This window comes from Chiroxiphia lanceolata, chromosome 19, assembly GCF_009829145.1.
Source record: "Chiroxiphia lanceolata isolate bChiLan1 chromosome 19, bChiLan1.pri, whole genome shotgun sequence".
In the NCBI taxonomy this organism is placed as follows: Eukaryota; Metazoa; Chordata; class Aves; order Passeriformes; family Pipridae; genus Chiroxiphia; species Chiroxiphia lanceolata.
In genome coordinates this window covers 3,239,174-3,251,248 of record NC_045655.1, presented here as the reverse complement: position 1 = coordinate 3,251,248, position 12,075 = coordinate 3,239,174, and the positions used below count along the sequence as shown (strand labels likewise).

The window sequence follows — 12,075 nt, the reverse complement described above, 5'->3', positions numbered from 1 at the left end:
TGGAAAAGGATCCTGCTGTCAGTGTAGCAAAAGGGATGCAATAGGGAACTCTGGTTTAGAGCCAGCTCCTGTGAATGAGGCCTTTTGACTACCTGGCAATTTTCATCACAGAGTCAAAAGAATCATTTGTTTCCTTTCACTTTTGGCTACCAAAATTATTTTGTCTCAAAACAAAACAAAGGATTATTGGTTTTGGCTACTATAAGGGGAAAAAGAAGTTTGGTTGATGAAAGGAGCTTGATTTAGTGGGGGTAAAGGTAAAACAAAAAATTGGATAAATGAAGAAAAATTGACCAAATGTTTCATGCAATAAAAAACCCCCTAGGGTAAGGTTTGGAAAGCCAAATTAGGTATTAAGCCTCCTTTGTTTTATTGTCAAAAGCGGCAAGGTCTGGCCTAAAATGGCACTTTCATGCCAAAATCCAGATGACCTTTCAGGAAGACCCTGAGCTCCCCCAAGCACCCTCTCACTTCTAAGAACTTTACACGTGCATTTCTTTTACAGAGGCAGTGCTAAACCTTGGGCCCATGGAAGGAAGCAGCCAAGCTGCAGGTGATGTCGGCAGGACCAGGTTGCTCTTCACAACCTCCTTTTTGTGGGTGGACACATCACCTCTTCTCTGAGAGAAGCAAGAAACCAAAGCAGCGATAAAAGAAAAGAATAAATCAGAGCAAATCATGTTTCAGCACAACTATTATTTTTTTTTTTCTGTATTTCGCCCCTCTCTACTGATACGTAAAAAAAATATATATATTATATTATATTTTCCTTTTCTTAAATTATTTTTTTTTTTCAGCCTCAGTCCCAGCCAAAGTCCTGCCCCGTCATCTGGTAGAACTTCATGTTGAAGGGCCGGTAGAAGTCCCGCAGCCTCTGCACCACCTCCTGGTCGATGTCGGGGTGGGTCCTGCCTTTGGTCTTCCCCAGGCAGTGGGGTTTGCTGCTGCCTTCCGCCTTCTTCAGGCACGGGAACCCCTTGGTTTTGTTGAAGTAGAAGTGTTTGTCGGTGATGATCCTCTTGAGGCCCAGAAAGTCCTGGACCCTGCCCAGCTCCCCCGCGGGGTCGCTGATCAGCCTCTCCCCGCTGACGAAGAGGATCTGCCCGATGGGGAAGTAGAGGAGCCAGTTCTCCAGGTGCTTGGCGTAGATGCCAATCTGGATGGCGCTCCACGAGGTGTCGATCAGGCCCGTAGTCCTGTTTTTGAAGGTCAGGCTCTCAAAGGTGGGGATGTCGGGCTTCTTGGAGAGCGTCTGGGTGTAGTCCGAGATGGCTCTGGTCACGGGGTCCCGCACCACCACGATGAGCTTCGTGCCCTTGGACATGGAGGAGATGCGGGCTGGGGCCTCCTTGGTGACGAAGTAGCTGGGGGTCTTCTCCATGGTGATCTGCCCCTCCAGCGTCCTGGGCATCAGGTCCCTGGGATAAGGGGACAGAGGGACGTGTTAGTGCCAGAACTCCCTGGGTGGGGTGGGGAAGCTGGGTGTGGGCAGTGCTGTGGGCATGTCCCAGGTACCAAGGGCAGGATGGTCCTGAGCCTCACACCTCCAGCCCAGCTCTTTCCTTCTCAGAAGACCCACAGTACTCTGATTTCTGCAAAGATCTGAGCTTGTTCCTGATTTCCTGCTTCCTTTACCTACCCATTTACCTGGAATTAGACCTGAACTCCTCTGGCCTCTTCAAGGCCTCCCGTCTTGATGGGATCCCACCTCCCTCCTTACAATGGCACTGTGAGAACACAGCACACCTCCATGATCCTAATGCCTTATCCCTTTAAATTCCTCCCTGCCCACACTGGGCTTTCCTGCACAGTGGCTTAAATTCCCTGGAATAACAGTGAATTCCTGGAGTAACAACACTCCCTTCCTGCAGGACAGAGGGATTTTCAAGGGCCCGGATGCAAGACTTTATCTTTTGGTATTTTCCAGGTGGCAGCAAGTTGATGCCACATAAAAATGTGCAACATCAGCTCCCTGACCTCAGCAATTTCCTTCTTTCACCCCAAGACATCCTATACAGAGGCTGCTTCGGGAAGCTGTCCTAGATGGGAGTGGGAAGGGACGTGGGGCTCAAGCCAGGGTCCATCCTGTTCCAATGTGCCTGTGAGAGTTCAGAGCCCTCCTGGCCCAGGAATGGGTGTGGTTTGCTAAAGGATCACAGGATTTGGGGGCAGGGCAACCTGAGGCCCTCCATGTTAAGCAAGGTAAGGTGTAGGAGCCATATGAGCATCCGACTGCTCCTCCTGGGCATTCCCAGCTCCTCTCCTTGCTCCTCCTTGCCTGCCACATCACATCCCATCCCCTCACACACATCACCCTGTGTATCACCCCCAGACAGGACCAGCATCTACAAAACACCAGTGATTCACACCACCATCAGTTGGTTACATGAACCCCCCCTGCCTTCCAGGCTCTCAGCAGCGTTTCCCTCTCCGCGGCTGATGTTCCGACGGTCCCGTCCTTCCCAGGGGGAATGGGAGATGGATTGGAGGTGGCTGCAGCGCCAGTGAGGTTCACTGCCATGCCACCAGCAGTTCTCATGGCAACTGCAGCCCCCCACGCCCTGAGCCCTCAGCATTGACCCCTCTGAGGCCGTGACACCCGTGCTCAGTGATGAACTGCTCCGTCCCCGCTTTACTGCCACCGTCCTGCAGCAGCAACAGCTGCTTTGCAAACCTGTGCAATATGCCAGCAAAATTAAACTCATCTATCAAAAAAGTAACAATGAAAAGCCAACAATGGCTAAAAAACACCAATAACAACCAAACCCCGGGCTGTTATGTTACAAATGAGAGAGCAAGGAATGACCCTTCCCCAAAGCAATTCCCTTTGCAACCATGTTACACAGAGGCTGAGCAAAGGCATGGTCCTAGAGAAGCCAGATCTTTGCTGAGGGTTTCTTTTTAGGGGAAACTCCAAGAATTTGGGCCACTCAGGAGGGAGAATAAATGAGCTGAGGGGTATGAGAGAGCTCTCACACGTCCTGAAGGCTGTGAAGACATAAAGGGAATCACTGCTGAACTAAAGGTGGCCCTTGCCAAGCAGACACATAATTCTATGGTGGAATTTGCCATCACTTGATGCTGAAAAGGCCAGAAGCATAACTGGTTCAGAAACAGACTGGGCAAATTTATGGTGGCTGAAATAAAGTGGTGGCAATGAAATGTGGGAGACCCAGAGCCACTTGAGCCATGAGGAGCCCCCAGCCCCTACTGCCCTCAACTGGGAGGAGGTAACAGGAGGAGACCTCCAATCCCCAGCCTTCATACACTTGTCTGTGGACACCTGATACCAGCCACCATCTGGAAGGAGGCACTGGGCTGGAAGTCTCCTTGCTCTGGCCTGGTGCAGCTGGTTGGATGGGGTTTTGCTCAGGGCAGCCTCACATTTGACAAGGGCACGGAGAGATAGGACAACGAGTGATGGCTTTAAAGTGAAAAAAGACAGGTTTAGATTGGATATTAGGAAGGAATTCCTCCCTGTGAGGGTGGGGAGGCCCTGAGGTTGCCCAGAGAAGTTGTGGATGCCTCATCCCTGGTTCAAGGCCAGGTTGGACAGAGCTTGGAGCAACCTGGTCTGGTGGAAGGTGTCCCTGCCCCTGGCAGGGGGTTGAAGCAAGATGGTCTTTAAGGTCCTTTCTGACTCAAACCATTCTATGAATCATTCTATGAATCACCTTTTTCCCCCCAAATCCATCAAACTCACATTTCTCTGATGTGGTGGTGATTGCCCTGCAATGCCTGAGTCATCTGGAAGCACCTGAACCCTTGGAAGGGCAAAGGAACCAGGTCATAGCCCCTTCCCCACTGCCTGTCAGCTTAGTCCCCATTGGTCCCTGTCCCTGTAAGAGCCTCCTGCAACTCAGAGTTGCTCTTGAGCAAGAGCAGGAGCCGCCGAACCAGCAGCAGGACAAGGGCAGCAGGATGGCACTGACTTCTCCTTGTGTTCTGGTGAGTGTTGAAATCTCAGCTGTGCCTTCCCAAGGAGCAGATTAACCCCTTCCGTGGCAAGGCTGCAACACAAAGTGTCCCTCAGTGCCCAGGAATGAACAAACACCTCCACTGCCGGGCCGGCGGGCAGGGACACACCAGGAGCCCCGGGAATGTGCTACCACAGCATTGGGGAGATTAATTAATTACAAAGGGCATCTTTCATGGACATAAACAGTTGCCTGGAGGCCTCCTCGGACTAATGGCATCTGGGTTTTATTGCAAAAGAGCCACTTGAAAAGACAAGAACCACAAAAATGTTTCTGGCAAGAGCAGCCACCAGCGAGCCCTGCCAGAATAAATGGATTCTGTTATTTTAATTTTAGTAGAGCCCGGAGCTTTATTTAATTACTTAATAGGGGAGGAAGACTTTCCTCAAAGGGAGCATTTCAGCCAGGCATGTATATTCATATCTGGCCTTCCCCAGGTCCACACTTTCTTCCCAGCACTGGTGTCCAAGGTCCAAGACGGCTCATCCTGTGTCTGGCCAAAGACCCTGGAGGTAGCTCATGAGGGGGGTTGTGACCCCTTCCTCACCCCAATGGGCTTTGCAGGACTTCATTTTGGTCACGAAACAGCTTGGATTTGCCTTCCCTGGGAGCTGCTGCAGCAAAGCCTCCAGCCCCTGGCCAGAGCAAGACAGGCACCCCCACAGGGTGAGCAGCCCTGGACGATCAGGATGGGGTGGTGCTGAGCAAGGGCTGAGCACCAGGATTAGGGTGACAGGTCCCAGTGATGCACATGGGGCTGCTCAGGGATCTCCTGATGCACTTGGTTTGCCAGTCCTCAGCGTGGGCACGTTAGTGCTGGGGTCACACTGGGGCATCCCAGTAATTGGCTCCCAACCCTCAGGCACTCCAGGTGTGGGAGTTGACCTTTGGTGCCATGTTTATTATGGTTTTTGTAGCTCTTTGTGGACTGCACAATGAAGCCTTTAAAAAGCTGGACTCTCAAGTTTCCCGGGGTGTTGGCTCAACCCCCGCCCCAAAGATCAGAGTCCACAGAGACGCCCTCTGATCTTGAGTCCCTGTTCTTATCAAGAGCACAACTCCAGGGAAGAAATCACATCAAAAAAACAGAATAAGATACGGGATTCCCTCCTCACAAGACTGAGCACCCAAGGGTTGTGTTTCTGGCAATTCAGCTTGGAGGAGCAGAAGCAATGATAGGTATTGGTGGTGTTTGCCACCAGCTCATGCTGGGAACACACCTCGGCTCCACCAGGGGCTGGGAAATGGGTCAGAACAGCTGGTTTGCCTCAGCTGACCTGTGCTGCTGTCCCATCAACTCCAAGCAGCAGGAGAAGCTGGTGACTGGCAAGAAAACAAGCACTGGTTGTTCCAGAAACGGGATTTTTGGGAGGGAACAGCCTGTTCCATGCAGGAGGAGCAGCCCTGGGCTGCTGTTCCCACAGAGGTCGGAGCAGCTTTTGGTCACTGGATTCAGAAAACCTGATGTGAGTTTGCTGTTTGAAGTCCATTTGCTGCTTTGCTCCCGGCTGGACCGAGCCCTGTCCTGCTCAGGACCTCCTGGGCTCCTTGGCAGCAGGCAAGGCACGGAGAGCAGCTGTGGATGGACCTGCTGCAAACCTTTCCCACATAAATCTAGTCCAGATCTCTCTCCAAGGGAGGCTGACGTCAGTAGATAAGGGCAGGTCCTCACCAGGCCTGATGCCACTGCAACCCAGAGCAATAAATAAAGCTGCTGTGATTACAGGTCAGCCCCATGGGCTCTCTGGGCTCCAGTAAAACCTGCCCCAACCACGTGCTAAGCACAGGATTCATCTCCTCTTAACCCCAGAAGGTGAGTTCCTTCTCCCTGGCAGTCCTTGTATGACTTTTTAAAAATAATCATCCCACCAGAGCCTGGGTATCCAGGCTGGATGGACTGAAAGGATCTTCCAGAGGGAGGTGTGCCAAGCCTGATGCCATAGAGAGGAATGATGGTGTCATCTCCCTGCCCTGTGCTGGCAGGGTCAGCACTGCCCTGCATCAAAGGGTCTTGCACCCCCTCCTGCATCTGAGTGCATGGCCAGGTCTGCCTTGAGCTCAGCTGAGTTTTGCACTGCCTGAAATGGCAATTACAGTGTCACTGGGGAGGAGGAGGATGCAGGGGATGGGTCTGGACCAGCACTGGGGTTTGCATCCTGCAGCAGGGCAGCTCCTCAGTGCCAGAGCAGGGAACAGCTCAGGGGGAATGAGCAGTGAGGGAGAAAGATCATCAAATGCTGACGTCCTGGTCTCAGCAGCAGCAAGCTGGGGGTGGCACATGCTCCCTCTGACAGCCTCTGCTGTCCCTGGGGCAGTCACAGGTCACTGGGTGCAGGACAGGTGAGCAGAGGGGTCTGCAAGCAACACAGCACAGGTACAGCCTGAAGGGCAAAACCACCACCACCGAGTCCTGAGATGCAGAAAACTCCACAGCTGGGGCACGTGCCTGGCAGTGGCAGCTCAGGGACAATGCCTGAACCCCTGAATGTCCCTGGACCCCTCCAGCAATGCTGCTGGGCCACCTGAGTGCTCTCCTCACCCACCTGCAGCAGCAGCAAAGGAGGAGCTGCTGTGGCCGAGCCCCTTCTCCCCACACTGATATTCACCCTTATCTTTGGCCATGTTCCTGCTGCTCTGGCCTCAGCTCTCAAAGTGCACACAGGACAGGAACTATCCACAGGATAAAGGATGGGAATGAAGCAGAAACATGAAGTCAGAACTCCGCAGTCTGTTTACACAGCCCTGGGCTTTCCCAAAGGTGCTGGTGACTTGGCCTATCAGGATCTTCCCATTACACAGCCTGGGGGGTGCTGTGGGGTTATGAGACACAGCAGAAGCAGGAAGACACTGCTGACCTCTACCCTACACTCCAAGACACCTTCCCTAGCCAGCCTGGGGCACTTTGATCCAGCCTCAAGGTGCTTTTTCCATCTTTGCCAGTAGCCTGAGCTACTGGTCCAAGCAGTGGGATACACACAAAGAAAGGGTGGGGAAGGAAAACCCCTGGGCAGGTATTAGAACATCTCAGGAGCCTCCCTGTGTAGTTGTCAATGAACGGGATAACAAACTTAGGGCAAACTGCAAAGGAAAAATCTGCCCCCTGTTACTTTTTCCCTGCTCAGCTGGTTTGCTGCAGTTTGGTTTTGCTCCCAAGGCAAAGTCCAGGGTTTAGCTGGGATTTGGAACTCCCCAGCCCGTAGCAACGGTGGGAAAGGAAGTCTCTCGTGGTGGTAAGTCCTGTTTTTAGGGAAGTGCCATTGAAGAGGTCATTGCAGGAAAAACCGTATCAAAGAACTGTTGCTCTTTCTGAAAGAGCCCGACAGCTCTGCAATCAGCTGTGGGACCCTGGATCCCACAGAAGAGCCTTTCTGGCAAGGAAGGGCCAAATCTGCTCCCAGAGATGCAACACATGCTCACAGGGAGGACTGGACCCTCTGGGCAGAGCTGGAGAAGCAGAGCAGAGAAAATCAGCTGTCTGAGGGGGTTTATTTCACGTCTCACTTCTCTACAGAAACTGCCAGAATTTCTGTCCCCAGGAAGGAGCCAGACACCAAGTGATGGGCAGGTGACACAGCTGGCAGTCCTGGGGGAAACACAGAGCCCTCTCCAGCATGAAGCTATGGAACAAGGAGGGTGGGGAAACTGAGGCACGGCCAGCACTGTGGCTCGGTGCAGCCTCACGGCCCCAGGGTGCTGTGCACCCCTCCCTGGGCCACTGCAACCACCAGCAGGTTGTCTTCTCCTCCCCCCAGCATTTCTCTTTTTCTTTCAGATCATTTTTAAGTAGTGACTCTGCAACAGAAATTTATAAAAAACCCCAAACTTGCTCTCACAGGCACTTCCCTCCCCCTGCAGCCCACACTCCCAGAAGTACCATTACAGCATGTACAGGAGATGATTGAAAAGAAAGATGCTCTGGCAAGAGTGATAACTTCATGTAACCAGGAGCGAGTCTGTATATATAAATTAAAAAAACACTGCCTAAAGAGATGAATCCCTCCCTCCCATGAGACCAGTGGCTCAGCCCAGGGGCTGTGCTGCCCTGGCAGCTCTAGCAAGGCTCTAAATTTGCTTTGATGAGCTGTGAGGGTACATCAGAGTCGGCTGAGCCTCCTGCTCTGCCCTCCTTTAGATCTCAGGTAAAATCAATACATGGAAAGAAGCATTTCAGGAAGTGGAGAAAAATGAAAAAAAACCCTCCAAGAAAAGCTGTGGGACTGAGGAAGCTGAAAGGAAAGGGATAAAGGATCAGAGAGGTCTTCAAGGAAAAAAGAAAATCACTCGTGTTGCTGGATGTAAAATCAAAACCAACTGGCATTAATAGCAAAAGGACACCCTTGCCATTGGTTTTAATGAGGATGGATTAGGCTGAGCTTGGAGCAAAATAAAGGACAGGAATAGACTTGGGAGAGGACAGTGAAGACCGTGGGTGTCTCCTACCCCTACCCATCCTTTTATCTGGGTAAAGATAATACTCCGGGAAATCTCAGTACAACACAACCATCATTTCCTGGAGGACACTGCACCCTCACAAAACAACTGCAGTAAGGTCAGGGGCCTTGGGATTTCCTCTGGCTCTGCCCTTGTGCCCCCACAGAACCAGTGCAAGCTGTACAGGGTGAGCACATCACCTGCTGGGATAAATGTGGTCTTGTTCCCTTGGCCATGGTTGGAAAGGTGTCTGGGAGAACTGCTTCATTTCCACAAGCAGGGAATGATCCCTGGGTTATTTGCTTCCCCAGGATGTGCTGAGGAGCCTCCTGGCACCGTGGCATGATCCCTGTGCCCAGCACAGTGAGGTCCCTCCCAGCACACAGATTTTTCATCATCTCCAATAATCCAGAGGGGTTGAAAAAATTAAAGCAAACATGAAATATGAAGAGAGTAGGTTTGGACTGATTATTAGGAAGAAAGTCTTCCCTGTGAGGGTGGTGAGGCCCTGGCACAGGTTGCCCCATCCCTGAGGCCAGGCTGGATGGGGCTTGGAGCAACCTGGGCTAGTGGAAGGTGTCCCCCTTTGGCAGAAGGTCCCTTCTGACCCAAACCATTCTGGGATTCTGTGAAAAACAGGTCCTCACTGGATTGGGATGTGCTGGGATGAAAAGAGCAGTTCTCAGAGCACATGGGAAGTATCACCACTTTTAGGAACTCAACAAAGTAGCCCAAAAACCAGACCTGGTGGCAGACCTGAGTGTGGGCACCTCTCCCTGTACCAGAGCCCAGGCTGCAGGGACAGTCACTGCTGGGTGCTGCAGGCACAGCCCTGGACACAGCCATCGCTGCTGGGGACAAACATGGCACACCACTGACATGCCACCTTCCCAGATACAGCACTCTGGAAGAGGCAGGGCCTCTCCTGCCCCCAGCCCCCAAATGTGCCCTCTCTGTGCTTCCTGCTGGCACACAGGAGCTCCCCACCTCGTCCTTACGGCAGATGCTGGAGTTTATTTGAGCAAGCCCTGGTATTTATGTATCTCATTACATCTGCAGCCAGCAGCATCTGTTTCCATGCTGTATCTGTCAAGCAGCATCTTATCAGCAGAGCTGCTTTCCCATCCCTCCCTCCACTCCTTCCAGTCAAGCTCCCTCTGAAGTTCAGGGCTGGCTGACAGCCTAACACAGGTGCAAACCTCTGCCTAAACTGCAGCCCAAAGGGTCTCCCAGGTGTTCTCCCTGTCCCCATCCAAACCCCCAGCAGTGACCATGGCCAGTGGTCCCAGCTCCAAATCCAGCCCACTCAGCAGGGTAGGGGTGACACAGGGACAGGGTAGGCAGCTGTGCCCACCCAGGTACCCACGCTGTGCCCATCACATGGGCTGAGCCAGGCTCTGGGGGGCCCTCAGCAGACCCTCCCCATTGCACCGTGGGCAGCTCCACTCCCTGCACTGGTGGGTTTAACCACCTCAGGAATCTCACTGCCTCCAAAACAGGCTGGGGCACTCAGCTCCCAGTGCAGCATCTATGGGGGTAACATCCAGTGTCACCCCCTCCCGAGGTCACAGCCAGGAAGCCTTTCCCCTTCCGAAGGAGCTGGGACACCCATCAAAGCAGCGCCGCGGAGCAAACAGCTTGTTCGCACGGAGCGCTCCTGATAACTCCGGAGGTGGAGATTCTTCCCGGATCTCGGGCTGTGACCTCGGTCAGGAAGAGCAGGAACAATCCTGGGCCAAGGGCAGGTCAGCTGGGCAGGAAGCGGCAGCGTCCCCGGGATAAGGGGTTCATCTGCCCCCAGGAGACCCCCGTGGGACCGGGCACACGCGTGACTTCACGTTGGCTTCCCCGGCCCCGGAGTGATGGACCGGGAGGGCTGGGAAGGGCAGGGGAGTGTTTGCACGCAAAGAGGGGCTGCACGGGGGGCTCTGCTCGACAGCCCTGTGCCCCCACTGTGCTGTCAGCGCTCAGCTCCCGCCTCGCTGTCCCCCCGGGGAGGGAGATTGCACTGATCAGAGCTAATTACAGCACGCAAACCCTCTGCCTAATTGCACTGATTAATTATTGATAGGCAGAGCTGAAGCTCTGAGGGCAGCAGGTAAGCAGGGAGCCCCGTGCTGGGGCAGGTTTCTCCTGGCTCCTTGTGCTGGGAGGTGATCCTGCTGTCCCAGCATCCTGTGACCTGTCTGGGAGAGGGAAACGTACTGAGAGGCTCCCAAAAATCCTCTGTGCTGGGAAACACATCTGGGCATCTCCTGGAGACCACCAGTGCCTAAGTGCTATCGACAGGCAGAACCCCCCAGATGCCATTAGCTGTGCAAGCCATTGATTTTCTCTGCTGGAACAAGGAACTCATCGGAGCTGAGGCAATCTCAGGTGGCACCACCACCTCCTCCAAGCTGACCAGCCGGGCTTTGGAAAAGGGCAGTTTTGTAGTTCTTTTCTCTCCAGTGGCTAAATCTCCTGATAAATGCCAGCCCTATGCCTACCAGGAGAAGATGAAGAGCTCTGGAGCCCTCAGCCACAGCCCTCTTTTACCACACCTCCATCCTTTATATGGGAATGGAGACACCACTGGGCAGCTTCTAAAGGAGTTCTCTCTGTTGGGTTGGGAATGGGCTCATCAGCCATCTCTGCCACTGTCCTGCAGTGGTTCCCCATCACCCTGCTCTGTAATCCAGCCTTAGAGCTCCTTTTATGGCATTCCCAGCAGCTTTGGGGAGTGCTTTGGGGTTTGCCATGCACTGGGGAGCACAAACCCTGCCTGTCCCCATCAGACCTGGACCTGCACTCATCCAGCCTCTCCAGCACCACTCCCCCAGTGACAGCTTAACTCAGCAGTGGTTGGAGCTCCAGGTGGAAGGCACGAGTTGTTTGCCAAGTCCCTGCAGCACCAGCTGATTCTCACACGGGAGCAAATCAGGCCCACAGTGATTTCATCATATTTCCAACGTGGTTCCCAAATGAAAAGTGATTCTTCATTTCCCAGCTGGATTTGCTTGGGTAGATTCAGGCTTCTGGTGGCCGGTTCTGTTGGCTTTTGGGTGCTGCTTTATTGTAACTGTGGTCCCTCTAAATGAAAATAGACACTCCTGCTCTCTTCCACAGATGCCTCTATTACTGGGGAATGAGAGGCTGGATGTGGCTCAGCAATGTGAGTCTGCAGCCCAGGAAACCATCCATGTCCTGGGCTGCATTCCCACAGCGTGGGGTGAGAGAGGGAATTCTGCCCCTCTACTCTGGTGAGATCCCACCTGGAGTACTGAGCCAAAGTCTGGGTCCCCCAACAAAACAAGGATGTGGAGCTGATGGAGGGAGTCCAGAGGAGACCACAAAGATTCTCTGAGGGCTGGAGCCTCTCTGCTCTGGATCCAGGCTGAGAGAGCTGGGGGTGTTCAGCCTGGAGAGGAGAAGCCTCTGGGGAGATGTTACAGCCCCTTCCAGTGATCCAAGAGAGCAGGAGAGGGACTTTGGACAATAGCCTGGAGTGATGGGACAAGGGGGAATGGCTTCAGACTGATAAAGGGCAGAGTTAGATGGGATATTGGGAAGAAATTCGTGGCTGTGAGGGTGGTGAGGGACTGGCACAGGTTGCCCAGAGAAGCTGTGGCTGCCCCATCCTTGGAAGTGTCCAAGGCCAGGTTGGATGGGGCTTGGAGCAACCTGG

The 12,075-nt window shown here is 53.3% G+C and overlaps 1 protein-coding gene across 1 annotated transcript in view; it reads right to left on the bottom strand.

Annotated features, from left to right (window-relative positions):
- Nucleotides 1-526: 526 nt before the first annotated feature.
- Nucleotides 527-12,075, bottom strand: part of HS3ST3A1 (heparan sulfate-glucosamine 3-sulfotransferase 3A1) — a 33,561-nt gene continuing 22,012 nt past the window's right edge. Inside the window, exon 2 of the mRNA XM_032706671.1 lies at nucleotides 527-1,418. Coding sequence (XP_032562562.1) covers nucleotides 800-1,418 — 619 coding nt within the window. The 3' untranslated portion in view covers nucleotides 527-799. The remainder of the gene's footprint in view (nucleotides 1,419-12,075) is intronic.